This window comes from Aulonocara sp. 'chitande type north' Nkhata Bay, linkage group LG9 (assembly GCF_057382095.1).
Source record: "Aulonocara sp. 'chitande type north' Nkhata Bay isolate Kocher_YH1m ecotype deep benthic linkage group LG9, A_spYH_male_GT1.1, whole genome shotgun sequence".
NCBI classification, from domain to species: Eukaryota; Metazoa; Chordata; class Actinopteri; order Cichliformes; family Cichlidae; genus Aulonocara; species Aulonocara sp. 'chitande type north' Nkhata Bay.
Window position 1 is genome coordinate 28,852,994 of NC_141352.1, and position 20,803 is coordinate 28,873,796.

At 36.9% G+C, this 20,803-nt stretch overlaps 1 protein-coding gene and 1 long non-coding RNA gene across 2 annotated transcripts; both read right to left on the reverse strand.

Moving 5' to 3' along the window:
* Positions 1-403: 403 nt before the first annotated feature.
* On the reverse strand, positions 404-9,621 carry LOC147322307 (uncharacterized). Its single transcript, XM_086305039.1, has 3 exons — positions 8,746-9,621; positions 5,989-8,649; positions 404-5,775 (listed from the first exon to the last, which is right to left on the reverse strand). Exons 1-3 carry the CDS (start codon positions 9,458-9,460, stop codon positions 404-406), a joined length of 8,748 nt encoding a protein of 2,915 aa, XP_086161165.1. The 5' UTR covers positions 9,461-9,621.
* An 8,708-nt stretch (positions 9,622-18,329) lies between these two features.
* On the reverse strand, positions 18,330-20,515 carry LOC147322308 (uncharacterized). Its single transcript, XR_015131091.1, has 3 exons — positions 19,403-20,515; positions 18,819-19,044; positions 18,330-18,483 (listed from the first exon to the last, which is right to left on the reverse strand). It is a non-coding gene; the product is annotated as an uncharacterized LOC147322308 (long non-coding RNA).
* Between the last annotated feature and the right edge of the window lie 288 nt (positions 20,516-20,803).

Genomic DNA, 20,803 nt, shown 5'->3' on the forward strand with positions numbered 1-20,803 from the left:
GGCTGTACGCTCTACCTCCCCACTGCGTTCCAGAAAAGGGAAGAAGAGTAGAGAGGAGAAGAGCGGAATATTTCTTTTCTCCTTAGCATTTACGGAGGATAACTTCTTCAACGGGATAGAATAGGTAATAGAGAGAAGTAAGACAAAAGGGACAAGATAGGAGAGAGCAGAGAGGGAGCTAGAAGGGGGGCGCCTGGTCTGGCTTCCCACACCTCCCCGCCGGTTTAGGCTGTACGCTCTACCTCCCCACTGCGTTCCAGAAAAGGGAAGAAGAGTAGAGAGGAGAAGAGCGGAATATTTCTTTTCTCTCATGGTTAGCTGTGCTTTTTGTACTTTTAGGTCATTATTTACATAAATTTACACACACACACACACACATACACTGCTGCTCACTGCCCTTTTGTCATGTAGGAGTCTTGGATTTAAACGTACAAAAAATCCCTTCATGGTCACTAAAATATGTTGGAAAGACTACAGCTTTTACATCATAATGTGTTGTTTTAACATACACATGATCAATTAATGTGCCCTTCTCCGTGGTGGGCTGTGTTACATGTTGAATGAATCCTTTGTCTGTGACAAACTTGCAAATACTTGAAGATTTTAGAACATTGTCATTAAAATCTCCCATTACTACTACTGTATTACTTTTTTTATCTAGCCAATCAAGTAACTTTCCTAGGTTTTGTTTAAACAGTGCCATGGTATAAGAAGGAGGCCGATAAATAACTGCTATTAAAATGTTCCATGTACAATAGTTGCAAAGTAAACATTCTAAATTGGCATCTGGTATAGCTATAATTTCAGATGTCAAACTGTCTGCAGTATACATGCCAACGCCACCATGCTGTTGGCTTTGTATTTCAATAAATGTTGGGTTACTTCTAGTGTAAGATGCACTTCGTGGATTATGCTGAAACCCATAACCGTCAATTTTTACAGTGTCTAATGAAGAATCGGCAGACATCCATGTCTCTGTAACAGCAATACAGTTAGGCTGCAAATGCTGTGTGCACAATACCAGATCAGCTACATGTAGAGTTAAATTCTGCACATTCATTAACACTACTGTGAAATCGTGTGTCTTAGTACATGCTGTATTTTCAGACAAAAATTGGGGCATTCTTTCGATTACATCCTTTACACCACCTTTAGAGTAAATAGCTTTTTCATTGAAATCTTGAATTATTAAACCTGACAAACTCCTAACACGACTTAAGGCAACATATGCCTGTCCTGGAGCAAACACATTTTTAAGAGACACTACTGCATCATCAACAGTAACTCCTTGTACCTTATGTACTGTACAAGCCCATGCAAGTTTCAGTGGAAACTGCCGCCGCAATCCACCTTTCTCAGTTACCTTTTCTTCTTCTGCTTCAATACCTGTAGAGCCTATTTCAAGTGCTGGGTAATACACACAGTTTTTCCTCCTTTGTGCACCTATATGATTGTCATCGAATTTTACGTAAATGGTTTTGGGAAGCTTCTTGTCCTCAGTAAGATAAACTATGTGTGTTACCGTACCACATACACCATTAACAAGACCATCCATTACATCTACATTTTTACACAACATTACGCGGGCACCTTTCCCCAAGAGAAGCTTTTCATTCAAACATGTGTTATATGTTTTGGCATGATGTCCAGTTTTTAACTCCAGTTTCCCTGTTTTCCTACTATTGACAAAATCCTGAGCAGGTATCTCAACATAATCAGGACACATCTTAAACAACTGCTGCATATTATGCTCATTTACTTGTTTGTTTGTTGGAAAAATGTGTAAAGCTGAGCTAACTTCACCAGTTTCACAATGCTTTAAGCTTTTAATGTCCTTTTCTAATAATGGAGCCCCTTTAATGTGAGTTCTTAACCTGTTTAATAATTCTGCAAACCCAACATCGCTCTGCCTTACTATTTTATTTAGTTCAACAACCCTAAATAGACTAGACCACAAGTTCATACCAACATCCTCAACATACAGGGGTTTTCCTTTTACTGGAGGCAACTGAAAAAAGTCTCCAACAGTAATAACACTAACATTTCCAAAAGGCGAAAAATCTCCAATTTGTTTAATCTGTCTTAATCTACCATGGATGTAAGCCATTAGTCTCTGATCAACCATGGAGATTTCATCAATTATCAGGATCTGCAGATCACAATATTTAGCACGTAGGCAATTTAACTTTTCCTCACCCAGAGGGGTGTAAGGTAAGCGGACATCTTTACCAATGCTAAATGTGTTGTGGATTGTTGTTGCATGTAAGTTATATGCAGCAATCCCAGTAGGCGCAGTTAATAAAACACAAACATTTTCAGGATGACGACACATTGGTGACAATAACCTTGCTGCTTCATAGTGAATTGCTTTAATCAAATGGCTTTTCCCTGTTCCTGCACCTCCAGTAATAAATACATGCAATGGATCTGGGTTTTTGCCTACTGTCTTATCCAAGCACCACTGCCTAATCTGATAAAAGACTGAAAGCTGTGTCTCATTTAGAGATCTAATTAAAGCCAAACCGTCTCTTCTGGGCATAATGTCATTTCTCTTTTCTAAATGTGAAACCTGTTGGCTGCACACAGCTAAATCTGGAATATTCTCATTGTCTTCTTCCCCTATTTGCTCTTTATCTTTCCATTCCTGCTCACACTCTAAACGCTCCAACTCCTGTTCTGGACAAAGCTCACACCAGGCATCTTCTGTTACACCATCCAAATCAATTGTATTTTGAACATTATCCAGTTTATCTGCGTTTATTTCAAACTTACGTCTATTTGCATCAACAACTGATTTCACTGAATGCAGAAATCCATCGCTAAACTTCACAACACCATTCTTGTAAAACTGTTCAAATGTTGTATAGTTTGAAGGCTTTAGTTCCTGATCTACACGATATGGCAAAAACAACTGCATAATACTCTGATAAAACAATTCAGTATTTTTAGTCTCTGAAAATCGTGCATAACGAACAACTGCAGGTTGTGACCGTGTTCTCTTAGTAACAAAACCACATCTATTGTTCAACTGTATTGGCTTAGTGGATTTTTCATTTTTACTCAAAACACGATATTCGGAGGCAAATGTGGCCATACACATATCATTAAAATCACTGCTTTTTGGTCTATTTGTATACCGGTCTACAATACTAGTCATCCACATGTCCTCTGCTGTTAAATCCTGTGATGTTGCTTTTTGTCTTAACACTTTTAAGGGCAAACTCATTTTAACTACATTGTCCCCTGTTGGCACAAACACAACTTTCCTAGAACATTCTTTTAGATGCATATTTGTTAGCCTATACACAGCCTCCTGAGCACTAACATCTCTGTTATGAAGGTATACGCTGCCTAATGACTTCAAAGCCTCCCTTGCACTAACATTTCCATCTTTATATGCTTCCTTCTGAGCATTACCTAACAACAAACCCATCTCTTTTTCAGATTTTGACATGTAAGAAATTATGTAAACACAGCAGGCATAAGCATCAATTACAAATTGAATATCCAAATTAGCATTGTAACATTTCAACAGTGGCTTACTGTATTGATTTATCCAAACCTCGTTTACCTGCCTTTTCAACACAACATGTGTATTTCGACTAAAGCATTTGTATGCCTCCTCAAAAGTTGCCTGATTCATACCTAAACTCTGAAACAAATGCTCCACACTTTCAAAACTCCTACTCTCATCTGAAAGAGCTTTCTTGATTGTTGTTAAGATATCACTTGCCTGCTTTCTTCTCATCTTAAAAGAGTCTTGCTGACGCTGACTTTCACAGGCACATTGTTGTAAATCATCTTCTCTCTTATCCACTTGACACTTGCATATTTGCTCGGAAATATCACTTTTCCTATGACATATAAATGTTCGACTGGATGGTGGCCTGGGAAAATTAAACCGGCAAACTGTGTTTTTTTTTTTGCAAGTTTTAGAATGCCGCTTTGAATGCTGTTGTACAGATGAGACAATGTCCAATAAAGTCTCATCTTGTGAAGGCAATTCACAAGTTACATATTCATCAATAAACTGAATCACCTCTTCATCTGTATTTTTATCAATCTGTGGAGCATTCTCAATCCAAAACAGACAGTGCACATGAGGTGAACCTCGCTGTTGAAATTCCACTCTGTAAAAGTAATCCTTAATTTTACCAATCGGATGCAATGGAGACATGAGTACCTCCTTCAAAAAACAATGCCACCGAAAGTCAAACATCCTTGCTGCAGTCACAGGATTTCGACGCAGCAGATCACACCTGTCTGCCCACTCTAACTGTTCAACTGTTTCTGTTCTACCTTGCTGTTTCAAAATACTATAAAGAAGATTTGTCCATCGCATGTCAGCTGACGAAAATGAACAAAACCAAGTGGGTATACCAAGCTGACGAACACAAGCTAAGAGGTCACGCTGTGCTGCCTGCCAAAAAGCTGGAGTACCTCTAATAGGTTTAAGAAAACGGTACCCATCATCAAACTCCAACAACTTCTTCAAAGACTCTTCATCTTTCAACAACTCATGGCTAACATTCTGATATGTACAATCACCTTTTCCTTTTCGCAATGCTATTGACACATTAGAGATAACCTGTTCAATCTCAGACATATACTGAGCAAAAAAGATATATTCAACATTTTGTGCAAACCTGCCATCAGCATGTAAAATCCGGTTATTAAAATAACGGGACAGTGTCAAACGCTTCTCTCTGTTTTCATGATATGTATTCACCCCCTTTGGAAACAACACTGGGAAACATTTGGCTTCATTTGCATGATCAGAAAGTAATTTTACAGGATTATTCCCTTCTGCTGGAGCTAGATTCAATATGTTAGTAAAATATTGATCTAGTGCTTCCTGACCAATATCAACAGGCATGAGACATGTGTCCTGAAACATACAGTGCTGCTGTCTGTCATGTAAAAGCTCGTCATCAACATTTGAAGATATAAGACCGCTTACTGCATTTTTATCACTCTCCTCTTCCACAGCTTCCTCTTGATGCATACAAAATTGATTTTGCCAACTTTCATTGAATTCTACATCTTTATAATGCACATTTGACTCTTTTAAATATTGTAAAGCCTGTCTTATGTGGATAGTGTCAACAAACTGGTATTGATAGTGGCCTTTGTAAGTTAACTTGCGCTTTAGCTTTACTGGTAATAAAGATCCTTCCATGCTAGAACGGGGTAAGACATTGGTGGTTTCCACAATGTTTGCTGGTACACATGTCACTGGTCCATGTACTCCATTTTGTCCACCCTTAGGTAAGGCTAGCATTTTCATAAATGGTATATGTAAAGCTATTAAATGTTGTTCTAAGCTATTTAAACATGCCAATTCAGGTGGAATGGGATGAACTTCTAAATGGTTTTTTACAGATTCTGGAGGAACTTCATTTTTATTAATTTTATAATGGCATGTATAACAGATCCATAGTTTAGCTTTAACTGTTTCCAACCAGTGACATGGATTTGTACAATCTTTATTACATTTGTGTAAATAGTCTTCAGTTAAACATTTTTCTGCAATCAGTGCTGCAGTTTTAGTTTTGTTATAATAGTTTTTTTTACAATGTAACACCTGATGTCTAAATAACAACCTATGGCAGACACAGCAAACAAAATCTGGTCCATCTTTTATTTTATCTAAAAAATTTGTCATCACAAAATCAAACTGCTCTCCCTTTTCTTTCCTTTGCTGCCTTTTCAAGCTGACACCAGCAATAGCACGCCTTTTATATTCTAGATTTCCATGATACTTTTTAAAACTTACTGCTTTTAAATTTTGCCTATGCAGCTCATTTAATTTGTATTTCCTTATATTGATTTCTTTTAGCTTTTCTTTATGAGATATATTTTGCTCATATTTCCTGATGCTCATTTCTTTAACCTTTTCTTTATGAGATATATTTTGCTCATATTTCCTGATGCTCATTTCTTTAACCTTTTCTTTATGAGATACATTTTGCTTGTATTTTCTGATGCTCATTTCTTTAACCTTTTCTTTATGAGATACATTTTGCTTGTATTTTCTGATGCTCATTTCTTTAACCTTTTCTTTATGAGATACATTTTGCTTGTATTTCCTGATGCTCATTTCTTTAACCTTTTCTTTATGAGATACATTTTGCTTGTATTTCCTGATGCTCATTTCTTTAACCTTTTCTTTATGAGATACATTTTGCTTGTATTTCCAGGTGCTTATTTCTTTTACCTTTTGCCTATGCAACAAATCTTTTTGATATTTTTTTATGCTCCTTGCCTTCACCTTTTCCTTATGTAATGCATTTACTTGGTATGCAATTTGTTTTTTAAAATACTTTTTCTTTTTTGAATGCTTAGAAACCATATGTTTAGTTGATGAACTACATATATTTAATGTATCCTTCATTGCTTCTTTTGTTTTTCCTCTACACATGTGCTGTGGTGTAGATAAATTAGTCGCTCTGCATAAACCAAAACAACCCTCCTTATTAAAATGTTGCACACAAATTACTGGCACAAAATGACTATTTTCACATTTCAAGTATATCCCTTCATTTGTGGTATCTGTACTTGTGCAGCTATACTTGTGCCATTTATCTCCATTAAACATAAATATGTCCAATCCAAAAGCATTTGCTGCAGCCTGAAATTCTGTGTCAGTAGCAGGATTCCCAACATACTTCATTTGTGACTTTGAAATATACTCAGATATTGAAACATAATCTTTTACCACGAACTTCATGTGCTCTTCACCATTGTTTTCCATATACTTCAAAACAGCAAGCCTTATTTTTCTATGACTTTTCTCAGAACCACTGATTACTTCAGATAAAGCCCTAAAGAAACTATTGCTGTCCTCTATAACCTTATTTGTTTTACAAACAACACCTAAATGACCATAAACAGTGTGAACTTTGTTATCCTGCTTCTGAAAGTCAACATTAAATTTATAGCATAAACTTTGTGCAACTCCATTGGAAATGGGACTGAAGCTAAACTGACTTGCGTCATTCAAAACCTCACCATCAGCATGTGTATCTAACACTACTTCATCTGCACAAAATGTGTGATCCTGTGTTTTGTCAAAAAAAAAACTATCCTTACTCTTTAACCTAGTGCTGTATCCTTTGATAACAGATGCACTGATTTTGCAGTAGCCATAACAGGTCTGCAGTTGAGGCTTATGAACACAGACCACTGTCTCATAATGATTCCCATGACGATTTTCTAAATAGATTCCCTTTTCTGACAAAAGCTTGCCATTACAGCCGTATTTTAGCCAACGCTCATCATGAAATGTAAATACATCAACTCCTAAACAATTAGCAGTTGCTTGGATTTCAACTTCTGTAGCCCAGCTGTTAACATTTCTCATTTTAGATTTCTGAATGTAGTCTGCAACTGTTGAATACTCTGATCTTAAAATATTTCTATATATTGCAGCATTCCTCTCCAACTCTTTCACAATGGCAAGTCTTATCTTGCGATGGTGCTTTTGTGTGCCAGTCACAACCTGAGAAATAGCTCTGAAGAAACAGTTCCCATCAGCCACTATACTTTCATTTTTGCATGGAACACCTAACAAACCAACACATGTAGACGCTGGTACACTAATTTTTTCAAACTCCACATTTAACTGTGTGCACAAAGCCTGACAAACCCACTCAGAAATGGGACTAAACACCAGCTTGTTGTTTGTCACTTCACTAACAAATTCAACATCTGAATTCACCTGAGACACATCATACTGTTTTAACTTCTTAGCTTCACTGTGACCCACTGAAATCTTGCGCTTTCTTGTTGCATCATTACATAATAACCCCAAATTATACTCAGAACAACTCAAGGTCTTTCCAGACATTTTGCAACTCTCTGCCTCTATTAAAGACTCCACGATGATAACATCATTGATGTTTGGTTCATTCTGGATTGAATCACAACTTGATTCTGGTGTAAAGGTTTTGCACGTTTTTTCACAACTGTCTTTGGGTGTGGCACTATCAGACACCATAAGGTCCCTAACATAAACACCAGCTACCTCAAAAGGCTTTTGCTTCTGACTCAGGCCCGTTGCCAGCTGGCAGATGTGTCTGACCACATCTTCAAGTGACCTGAAGCACAAAACAACACTTCTTCCCTGCTCACTGACCAAACCCACAGCACTGCGTGCATGAGAATCAACTAGTGCATATTGTCCATTCTCAGAAATGACTGCACATGTACTGCCACACAATGTCAGAAGACATGTATTATACATGGCACAGATCTTTTGCAGCCCAGTCTGCAGGGTAGTGTAGACACCATTCTCAATGAGTTCCCCTTCAAGCACATCAACATCCCCACTGACAAAATCTCCATACTCAAACTCAAAGTTTTGCCCATCAATACAATACTTTTTAGGCAAATCAGGGACACACAACACACTGGATGAGTTGCTTATCATGTTGCAGTCTCTCAAATTGGTGTACAAAAGGTCACCTAAAACTACAACTCTGTCAAGAACTTTTGTCTCCCATGAAAAGACGCTATCAACTTTATGTTTTGCCAGGCTAACCAGACCTATAGCCATACACTGAACTCCTCCATATTTAAATCGATCATCAGCCTGGTGAAATGATCCTCTCACACTCTTTATAATGCAACAGCTATCCTCTGTTCCAACTCCCGTGACAGCATTAACAGTTTCAATGTTGACAGAAGTGTTATCAACTTTAGCTGTAAGATTCGTGTCAACATCCCTGTCCACAAACACTGCACTGCTCTCCACGTCAACATCAACTTGACCTGCCTGCACAGAAATGCTGCTAACAGCATACCATTGTGCATCTAAAGACGTCTGTAAATTTCTGATGTGAAGCATCAGGTCGTCAAGGCATGTGTTAAAAACAGCCACAGCTGTGCCAATCTCAGATGCCAGCCCAGCTGCATTACGTGTGCCACAATCAACAACAACAAAATAATTCTTGTGATGAATGATGACACTAACTGCAGTGTGAAGATCCAACAGACACATGCCATCCCTCAACAGATGTTCCTGCAGCTTTTCATACAACACAGCCTCCCCTTCCGACAGCCCAAAATCTATGTAAACTGGCGGGCCAATATCAACTTTCCATTTTTGGCCAAACACAGTGTGCTGTCCAATCAGCCTGCAAACGCTATGCTTGCTGCCAATGTCCTGTCTTGCCTTAGCTATATACCTAACTAATTGGCACCCCTCTACACATATATCATCAACATCCTCCGGTTTCCATGTACACACTGGAGCTATCATATGCTTGATTGCAGCCACAACACTGCAGGCAATTAAGGCATTCACATCTGAAGTGGATGGTGCACATTGAACAGCAGTCCCAGCAACAATGGATGCTTGCAACTTCTCTGCACAAATGCAAACATTTGGGTTAGCATTGGACTTACCAGAGGTGATTCTTGGTGTGCGCCGCATGCGAAAACCCTTTTTTCTTGGCATCTACAATAAAAAGAGAAAAAAAATATATTAAACAAACATCCACACTCCAGCTCACATGTTAGTTTGCTCCAAGCATTTACACAAAGGTCAGTGTTTTGTAGTAGCTAATATGTCATTCTTCATAACAGAATTGTTGATATAGGTTACAAGCAAGTCTGGCGCTGAACAGAAATTGTCGCGCTATGCGCCTGTGTTTATTGTGCATAAATACTGAATTGTCCTGACACAATATTGCGTTTCGTTTCTTTTATTACCATGGTACATTAACAAAAACATATACTTTTATTCACAGGATAAAACTTTTTTTTTGTATCACTAATTGCGCAGTACGATTACAGCATACAATATTATTGTCACTGCTACATTTCTGTAATGAACCAGAAAATATTTCCACTACTAATTAATTACCGTTGAGCTTAAAGGTCCTATTAATAAATGGTTAACGAATGTGTATTTATGAAGACGATTTGTGAGACTGGTAAACTTATGATAGGTACGATGGTCTTTCATTCTACACGGTGCATTTCAAGGTCCTGTACCCATCTGTCGGTAAACTAGACCTGGGCTTGTTAAAGTGACCTGAAGTTACTAAAAACTTCATGAGTGTATGCACTCACTCCAAGAACCGTATGATTATCAATTTGAGCGTGGTGAAAGTTGGGCTCTCGCTAACTCTTTTGTCCACTCTGTGTGCTCGTAAGGGTCTAACCCTTTCACTCTTTTGATTTTTTTCCTCGTATCTTTTCTTTGACTTTTCATCAAGTTTGTCTTTGTACGGAGCGGTATTGTTCTCCTTCGTTTTTGTACATACCTCTTTTGGGGGGCAAAGTAAAAGCAAGAAGGTATTAGAACCGGAGAATGAACGTTTTGCGGTGCTGCAAATGCTTGCATTTGATGCATTGCTTTAATTGTTTTGCCACTAGTGCCCGGCATGCAATGCATGAAAGTCATGTGGTCTGTCAATCTCTATTATGACTACGAACACTAAAGTAAGGGGGTGGAACATGACCTTCCAGTCATGTTCAAATCAAACCTGACCATTTTAAAACTTAAGACACTCATAAATATTGTCATTTACATTTGATTGCCTAAAGGCTTTATGAGATTCTCCACACTATTAACTTATACAAGTGATGTGGGGGGGGGGGGGGGGGGGTGAGTGCATTGAGATTAGAATCTCACCCCCCCTACCATTGACTGAACAAACGACTGAATAGCCCACTGAACGACTACTTAACAACCCACTGAACAATACTGGAGAACATTTTTTAAACCTTCTCTTTCCACTTTTTGCTCTTAACAGGAAGCATCAAAAAACGTCAAAAAACCCTTGTTAAAACCTCAAGCATGTAAGGCTATAGTCAGCATTTTTAATAACTTACCTTGGTTCACACCAAATCCAGCTGTTCTGCTGAAAGTTCACAGCAAGCCTTCTGAAGTATCTGTACGTGATGTCCCTTAGGAAGTTTGATCTCCTAATACAAAAAAGATATTGTACAATTAAACATTATTGACATAAGATCAGAAAAAGGTCATTTTCAGACTGAAACAGAAATAAAGAAACCTTAACCCTAGCAATTAAAATTGTGACAAAGACAAAACCCCACCCATAAATGGCATGGTTTTTTTAATGACCAGTTATGCTCAGGTTAAAATCTATACCTGTGCACCTACCAAAAATAATTAAACATCAGATTCACAAGGCTAAAATAAATGTGAGACAATAACAAAATTTTCTCAATACCTGCATAATTAGCATGATGCAAATTTAACAACTCACAATGAACGCACAACAAATCACAGCTATGTGAAAAATTACAATTATCCTCTTACGCTCTATAGCCACCAGTACTGTGGCTCAAGAGTTATGTAAAAACCTCCATGTATCACACCTTTCATGCAAATATCACGTAGTATCCACAGAAGCCTTATAATTTTAGCTAAATGGTCATATAAACCATTTCTAAAACTACCAAAGACAGCAGAAACAAGCATGATTGAAATAGCAGTTACTAAACTGCTTAAAATCTGCTAAACACACATAAACCAGCCAAAAATGTTTCACACTTCATGTATTTCATTATATTCATGTTGTGCTTTACTTGTAATAAGAAATCAGTGGCTAATTACCCGGCCTAGCTTTCACAGATTTCAGTCTTTCAAAAAAGACCACAAAATGGCTTAATGGCCCAAATTCACTAAAACAGAAAACCAAACCAAAGACTTTTCACCGGTAACCCTCCCACAAACAATAAAAAAATAACTTAAATACAAAGTAAATTCTGTTACTGAAATTTAAAATGTGGTTTTACACCAAAAATAAAATTCAATTTACAACAAATAAAACTTACCAAGAATTGCACAAGGGCAGGGTTTTTCAAAAATAATCTCTTGTGATGTTTGTTATAGTGGTCTAAAATAATGTCCTCGAATCCTCAGCATGTTAAAATCCAAAGCTCTCCTCTTCTCGTTTGCTAAAAGCAAAGTGGCTTACAAACCAGTGGCACAGGTATTTATTGAAATCATGAGGGACATTCAAAAAACTTCAAATGATCCAATCACAGAAGCCAACAGGGGAGGGACTGTCACAAAGTAACCAGTGAAGTTACAATGCAATAAACAGTACTCAACACCTTTTTTCCCTTGAGTAGTTAAAACCTTTATTCAGCAGTACACTAATTTTCATAGCTGTTGTCCACACCCTTGGCTTTGCCAAAAGACACAATTCAATCTTTTGTCTCAGTCTAACCTTTTCAACAGTGTCACTTGCCCCCCCCCCCCCCCCCCCCCTTGCTTGCCCTTCACACATGAAAACAAAAGACATCAGTTGATAGTCTCTGCCACTGACTGTCTCACCACACCTAATTCTGAATTAACAATTACCCAAAGTGACCTATCACTTTGGGTCACTTTAGGTCACAGTCCCAGTGACTGACCGAATGGAGAATGTGTGGAGGGAGGGTGAAACTACATACACTGACATTAGACACAAACTTACAAAGTAAAACGGTAAACATGGAGATTAGGCATGACATGAACTAAACATAACCACGCAGACTTGACACATGAACTAGGGACACTGAGTACAGGGGGAGATGACACAAACAACTAAGAAACAGGACTAAACAGCAATCTAGAAATTAACTTGGTGAACTAAGCTAAGGCACAAATGAATACAAAAGATACAAAAAACTCAAACACTGGGTCACTCGACCCAGGACCATGACAGCATATAAAAGTAAGAAAGCTTAGCAAGTACCTGATGCTGTCAAATCATAAGAAATTAGCAGAAATATCGTAAAACCAAAACAGTCAAATGAAAAAGCTGCATAAGCCAAAGTTCCTTCAGAAGTACAGTATCAGAGAATGGTGAAAGTAAGGGGGTGGAACATGACCTTCCAGTCATGTTCAAATCAAACCTGACCATTTTAAAACTTAAGACACTCATAAATATTGTCATTTACATTTGATTGCCTAAAGGCTTTATGAGATTCTCCACACTATTAACTTATACAAGTGATGTGGGGGGGTGAGTGCATTGAGATTAGAATCTCACCCCCCCTACCATTGACTGAACAAACGACTGAATAGCCCACTGAACGACTACTTAACAACCCACTGAACAATACTGGAGAACATTTTTTAAACCTTCTCTTTCCACTTTTTGCTCTTAACAGGAAGCATCAAAAAACGTCAAAAAACCCTTGTTAAAACCTCAAGCATGTAAGGCTATAGTCAGCATTTTTAATAACTTACCTTGGTTCACACCAAATCCAGCTGTTCTGCTGAAAGTTCACAGCAAGCCTTCTGAAGTATCTGTACGTGATGTCCCTTAGGAAGTTTGATCTCCTAATACAAAAAAGATATTGTACAATTAAACATTATTGACATAAGATCAGAAAAAGGTCATTTTCAGACTGAAACAGAAATAAAGAAACCTTAACCCTAGCAATTAAAATTGTGACAAAGACAAAACCCCACCCATAAATGGCATGGTTTTTTTAATGACCAGTTATGCTCAGGTTAAAATCTATACCTGTGCACCTACCAAAAATAATTAAACATCAGATTCACAAGGCTAAAATAAATGTGAGACAATAACAAAATTTTCTCAATACCTGCATAATTAGCATGATGCAAATTTAACAACTCACAATGAACGCACAACAAATCACAGCTATGTGAAAAATTACAATTATCCTCTTACGCTCTATAGCCACCAGTACTGTGGCTCAAGAGTTATGCAAAAACCTCCATGTATCACACCTTTCATGCAAATATCACGTAGTATCCACAGAAGCCTTATAATTTTAGCTAAATGGTCATATAAACCATTTCTAAAACTACCAAAGACAGCAGAAACAAGCATGATTGAAATAGCAGTTACTAAACTGCTTAAAATCTGCTAAACACACATAAACCAGCCAAAAATGTTCCACACTTCATGTATTTCATTATATTCATGTTGTGCTTTACTTGTAATAAGAAATCAGTGGCTAATTACCCGGCCTAGCTTTCACAGATTTCAGTCTTTCAAAAAAGACCACAAAATGGCTTAATGGCCCAAATTCACTAAAACAGAAAACCAAACCAAAGACTTTTCACCAGTAACCCTCCCACAAACAATAAAAAAATAACTTAAATACAAAGTAAATTCTGTTACTGAAATTTAAAATGTGGTTTTACACCAAAAATAAAATTCAATTTACAACAAATAAAACTTACCAAGAATTGCACAAGGGCAGGGTTTTTCAAAAATAATCTCTTGTGATGTTTGTTATAGTGGTCTAAAATAATGTCCTCGAATCCTCAGAATGTTAAAATCCAAAGCTCTCCTCTTCTCGTTTGCTAAAAGCAAAGTGGCTTACAAACCAGTGGCACAGGTATTTATTGAAATCATGAGGGACATTCAAAAAACTTCAAATGATCCAATCACAGAAGCCAACAGGGGAGGGACTGTCACAAAGTAACCAGTGAAGTTACAATGCAATAAACAGTACTCAACACCTTTTTTCCCTTGAGTAGTTAAAACCTTTATTCAGCAGTACACTAATTTTCATAGCTGTTGTCCACACCCTTGGCTTTGCCAAAAGACACAATTCAATCTTTTGTCTCGGTCTAACCTTTTCAACAGTGTCACTTGCCCCCCCCCCTTGCTTGCCCTTCACACATGAAAACAAAAGACATCAGTTGATAGTCTCTGCCACTAACTGTCTCACCACACCTAATTCTGAATTAACAATTACCCAAAGTGACCTATCACTTTGGGTCACTTTAGGTCACAGTCCCAGTGACTGACCGAATGGAGAATGTGTGGAGGGAGGGTGAAACTACATACACTGACATTAGACACAAACTTACAAAGTAAAACGGTAAACATGGAGATTAGGCATGACATGAACTAAACATAACCACGCAGACTTGACACATGAACTAGGGACACTGAGTACAGGGGGAGATGACACAAACAACTAAGAAACAGGACTAAACAGCAATCTAGAAATTAACTTGGTGAACTAAGCTAAGGCACAAATGAATACAAAAGATACAAAAAACTCAAACACTGGGTCACTCGACCCAGGACCATGACAGCATATAAAAGTAAGAAAGCTTAGCAAGTACCTGATGCTGTCAAATCATAAGAAATTAGCAGAAATATCGTAAAACCAAAACAGTCAAATGAAAAAGCTGCATAAGCCAAAGTTCCTTCAGAAGTACAGTATCAGAGAATGGTGAAAGTAAGGGGGTGGAACATGACCTTCCAGTCATGTTCAAATCAAACCTGACCATTTTAAAACTTAAGACACTCATAAATATTGTCATTTACATTTGATTGCCTAAAGGCTTTATGAGATTCTCCACACTATTAACTTATACAAGTGATGTGGGGGGGTGAGTGCATTGAGATTAGAATCTCACCCCCCCTACCATTGACTGAACAAACGACTGAATAGCCCACTGAACGACTACTTAACAACCCACTGAACAATACTGGAGAACATTTTTTAAACCTTCTCTTTCCACTTTTTGCTCTTAACAGGAAGCATCAAAAAACGTCAAAAAACCCTTGTTAAAACCTCAAGCATGTAAGGCTATAGTCAGCATTTTTAATAACTTACCTTGGTTCACACCAAATCCAGCTGTTCTGCTGAAAGTTCACAGCAAGCCTTCTGAAGTATCTGTACGTGATGTCCCTTAGGAAGTTTGATCTCCTAATACAAAAAAGATATTGTACAATTAAACATTATTGACATAAGATCAGAAAAAGGTCATTTTCAGACTGAAACAGAAATAAAGAAACCTTAACCCTAGCAATTAAAATTGTGACAAAGACAAAACCCCACCCATAAATGGCATGGTTTTTTTAATGACCAGTTATGCTCAGGTTAAAATCTATACCTGTGCACCTACCAAAAATAATTAAACATCAGATTCACAAGGCTAAAATAAATGTGAGACAATAACAAAATTTTCTCAATACCTGCATAATTAGCATGATGCAAATTTAACAACTCACAATGAACGCACAACAAATCACAGCTATGTGAAAAATTACAATTATCCTCTTACGCTCTATAGCCACCAGTACTGTGGCTCAAGAGTTATGCAAAAACCTCCATGCAAATATCACGTAGTATCCACAGAAGCCTTATAATTTTAGCTAAATGGTCATATAAACCATTTCTAAAACTACCAAAGACAGCAGAAACAAGCATGATTGAAATAGCAGTTACTAAACTGCTTAAAATCTGCTAAACACACATAAACCAGCCAAAAATGTTCCACACTTCATGTATTTCATTATATTCATGTTGTGCTTTACTTGTAATAAGAAATCAGTGGCTAATTACCCGGCCTAGCTTTCACAGATTTCAGTCTTTCAAAAAAGACCACAAAATGGCTTAATGGCCCAAATTCACTAAAACAGAAAACCAAACCAAAGACTTTTCACCGGTACCCCTCCCACAAACAATAAAAAAATAACTTAAATACAAAGTAAATTCTGTTACTGAAATTTAAAATGTGGTTTTACACCAAAAATAAAATTCAATTTACAACAAATAAAACTTACCAAGAATTGCACAAGGGCAGGGTTTTTCAAAAATAATCTCTTGTGATGTTTGTTATAGTGGTCTAAAATAATGTCCTCGAATCCTCAGAATGTTAAAATCCAAAGCTCTCCTCTTCTCGTTTGCTAAAAGCAAAGTGGCTTAAAAACCAGTGGCACAGGTATTTATTGAAATCATGAGGGACATTCAAAAAACTTCAAATGATCTTTTGTCTCAGTCTAACCTTTTCAACAGTGTCACTTGCCCCCCCCCCCCCTTGCTTGCCCTTCACACATGAAAACAAAAGACAGCCATTGATAGTCTCTGCCACCAACTGTCTCACCACACCTAATTCTGAATTAACAATTACCCAAAGTGACCTAAAACATGCCACTTTTGGGTCACTTTAGGTCACAGTCCCAGTGGGTGACAGCATATAAAAGTAAGAAAGCTTAGCAAGTACCTGATGCTGTCAAATCATAAGAAATTAGCAGAAATATCGTAAAACCAAAACAGTCAAATGAAAAAGCAGCATAAGCCAAAGTTCCTTCAGAAGTACAGTATCAGAGAATGGTGAAAGACTGTTGGAATAATTGGCAGTGGATTTTATCGTGTGGTCTCTGTGTTTTTCTGTCAGTTAATCAGGCTGAATCTGCCAAACTGCGAGATCATTGAAAGGCCCACAACGAATAGACACAACGAAGGTTAAATCAATTTGGTAGCAAAAGACTGTTATTTAGCATCTTCATTGATGTCAATGACAAACAAAGAAGAATAGTTCATTCTGGTGAAAAACCAGCACGAGTTATCTACACAAATCTTCCATAGCTCTAAGGATTAACGGCAAGTCTTGTTCCTTACTGTTCATATTGAGCTTCTGTTTAATACATTGGCAGTGCAATAGCATAGTGTTTAGGTTTATATCAACAAAATACAGGAATCTTAATAGAACAACTAGAGAATGAGAAGAATACATAAATATGAAAAAATATATTTCAGCTTCTCCTCTCTGTTGTGTTGCAACATAGCCATTCGACATGGAAAATGAAGTAGCTTTCAAGAAAGAGAAAGCTTGAAAAACTTACAAACACTGACAATCAACTAGTGTACAGCTTTCAAGTGTAATTTATACATTTTAATAGTAATGTCTTTAAAACTATCAGTGACATTGAAAGGAGTTATTAGTTATTATCAAAACATCAAATTGTTCATAAAACATAAGTTCGCTTTTTTTTATTTTAAAGCCAAAATGACACCAGTGACACCACTAGTGTTTTATAAATCTTGATTCATAAACAATTATGTTAGAAACTTATTTCCTATTCACAATACTTGTTATTATTAAACATTTAATGTGAAAAAGTTTCATCCTCCTCTTAGTCTTCATACATCTCTTTTTTTAAACTTGTAGAGTTGTAGAATTTAAACTAATAACACATATACCATAAGGATGAATAAACAGTCAAAGAAAACCAAAATTTAAAACAGGAACATTTATTATAAAATATTTACACATCTGTCACAACTCTTTGTCTGTCTGACTGGAGTCCTCTGTCACATATGTACAAAACAAACCAAAACAATATTTTTCACAGTTGAGTATTCACAGTATTTATAAAGCAATTGTAAAAAAATTGAGTAGTTAAAATCTTTATTCAGCAGTACACTAATTTCCATAGCTGTTGTCACCTTGGTTTCACAGCCTTACAACTTATTCATTTCAACAGTGTGACCTCAAGTTTGCCCCCCCCCCCCACTTCCCCTTCACACATGAAAACAAAAGACAGGCATTGATAGTCTCTACCACTAACTGTCTCACCACACCTATTTCTGAATTAAAAATTACCCAAAGTGACCTAAAACATGCCACTTTGGGTCAAATGTGAAAAAATATATTAATCTAAGAAAACTTAGCATTATTATAAAACATCTGTCACAAGTCTTCGTCTGTCTGAGTGGTGGCCTCTGTCACATCTGAACAAAACAAAAACAAATAATATTTTTTGACAGTTAGTATTTATAAACAACTTTAACAAATATACATGGGTAAAACAGACATTTGCATATATCTAATCCTTATAAAATCACAAATGAAGAAAACAAAACATGATACTAATCATGGATTTAATATTTTCTCCAAATGATTTATCATAAACTAAAATAAATAATTCGCATTCATGTTTATTTGTATGTAGACAGTCGTTCAATAGTAATTCATAGAGTATTTTTTCTAAGTCCCATTTCTTAAAATAAGACACTGAAGCCAACATTCACTGTTTATACCATCCAAACAATACATTAAGACTTACCATCACGTGCGAATGTAATCGAAGCTTGCAATGCATCCAGCTCCTGGGCAGTGTTATTCAGCATTTCTTTTTCAGCATCCAGCTGTTCTTTTAAAACAGAAATCTTTCTTTCGGCTGCACGCCTGAGCCGCACCTGCCGAACCAAGAGGTCCATTGCCTTGGCATGAAGTTGCAAGCACCTTGTATATAGATCCTCTCTGCTGACCCCTGGGTCCAAGCAGGCATACTGAAATTACAAAATATTTTGGATCATAACAAAATTAGAAAACAGTTATTCGCTTCAATCTATGCTGCCGCTACAATGTAATGTTTGTAGTGCCAGATCACAACAACAGCTGTATAAAAGTCTCAGCTTAACCTTGTGCCATCCTTTAAAAAACTTACGTTGATCACCCTGGGGACCCAAAAAGGCCCCAGTATGGCACAAGGGTTAACAGTGACTTATATGAAAGAGCAAACAAACAAACAAACAAACACAAGAAACACTAAACACAGCATCCTGCCCAGCTCTGTAACAGGTAATGTAGCGTAAAAACAAATTTTTCTACACTATAAATAAAATTTAAGAAATATTTGTTACTTACAGTTGATAGTTGAAATTCTTGACGCAATGATTCAACTTCAGGATCATTAATCCCAGCAAACTTCGTTGGGGAAGCATATGCCATTCTCTATTTATGATAAAGTATGAGGTTAATTAGTTACATTTTACACAACATTCAAACAATATACAAACATGAGAGCATCAAAGAGACTTTACTTACACATAAACATGTAGTTAGTTCACAATAATGATCAGTAATGCAATTACATTCATTCAAAAAACACAAAACATATATATAAATGGTAAATGGCCTGTATTTCTATATCGCTTTACTAGTCCCTAAGGACCCCAAAGCGCTTTACACATCCAGAATGAAGGTGTAAATTAGTCAATGTATGACATTAAGATAATGCTCACCAACTCTTGCTGTCTGCTGCTCAAATTTGCTTAAAGAAAAGGATTGAACGCACAACAAATCACAGCTATGTGAAAAATTACAATTATCCTCTTACGCTCTATAGCCACCAGTACTGTGGCTCAAGAGTTATGCAAAAACCTCCATGCAAATATCACGTAGTATCCACAGAAGCCTTATAATTTTAGCTAAATGGTCATATAAACCATTTCTAAAACTACCAAAGACAGCAGAAACAAGCATGATTGAAATAGCAGTTACTAAACTGCTTAAAATCTGCTAAACACACATAAACCAGCCAAAAATGTTCCACACTTCATGTATTTCATTATATTCATGTTGTGCTTTACTTGTAATAAGAAATCAGTGGCTAATTACCCGGCCTAGCTTTCACAGATTTCAGTCTTTCAAAAAAGACCACAAAATGGCTTAATGGCCCAAATTCACTAAAACAGAAAACCAAACCAAAGACTTTTCACCGGTACCCCTCCCACAAACAATAAAAAAATAACTTAAATACAAAGTAAATTCTGTTACTGAAATTTAAAATGTGGTTTTACACCAAAAATAAAATTCAATTTACAACAAATAAAACTTACCAAGAATTGCACAAGGGCAGGGTTTTTCAAAAATAATCTCTTGTGATGTTTGTTATAGTGGTCTAAAATAATGTCCTCGAATCCTCAGAATGTTAAAATCCAAAGCTCTCCTCTTCTCGTTTGCTAAAAGCAAAGTGGCTTAAAAACCAGTGGCACAGGTATTTATTGAAATCATGAGGGACATTCAAAAAACTTCAAATGATCTTTTGTCTCAGTCTAACCTTTTCAACAGTGTCACTTGCCCCCCCCCCCCCCCCCCCCTTGCTTGCCCTTCACACATGAAAACAAAAGACAGCCATTGATAGTCTCTGCCACCAACTGTCTCACCACACCTAATTCTGAATTAACAATTACCCAAAGTGACCTAAAACATGCCACTTTTGGGTCACTTTAGGTCACAGTCCCAGTGGGTGACAGCATATAAAAG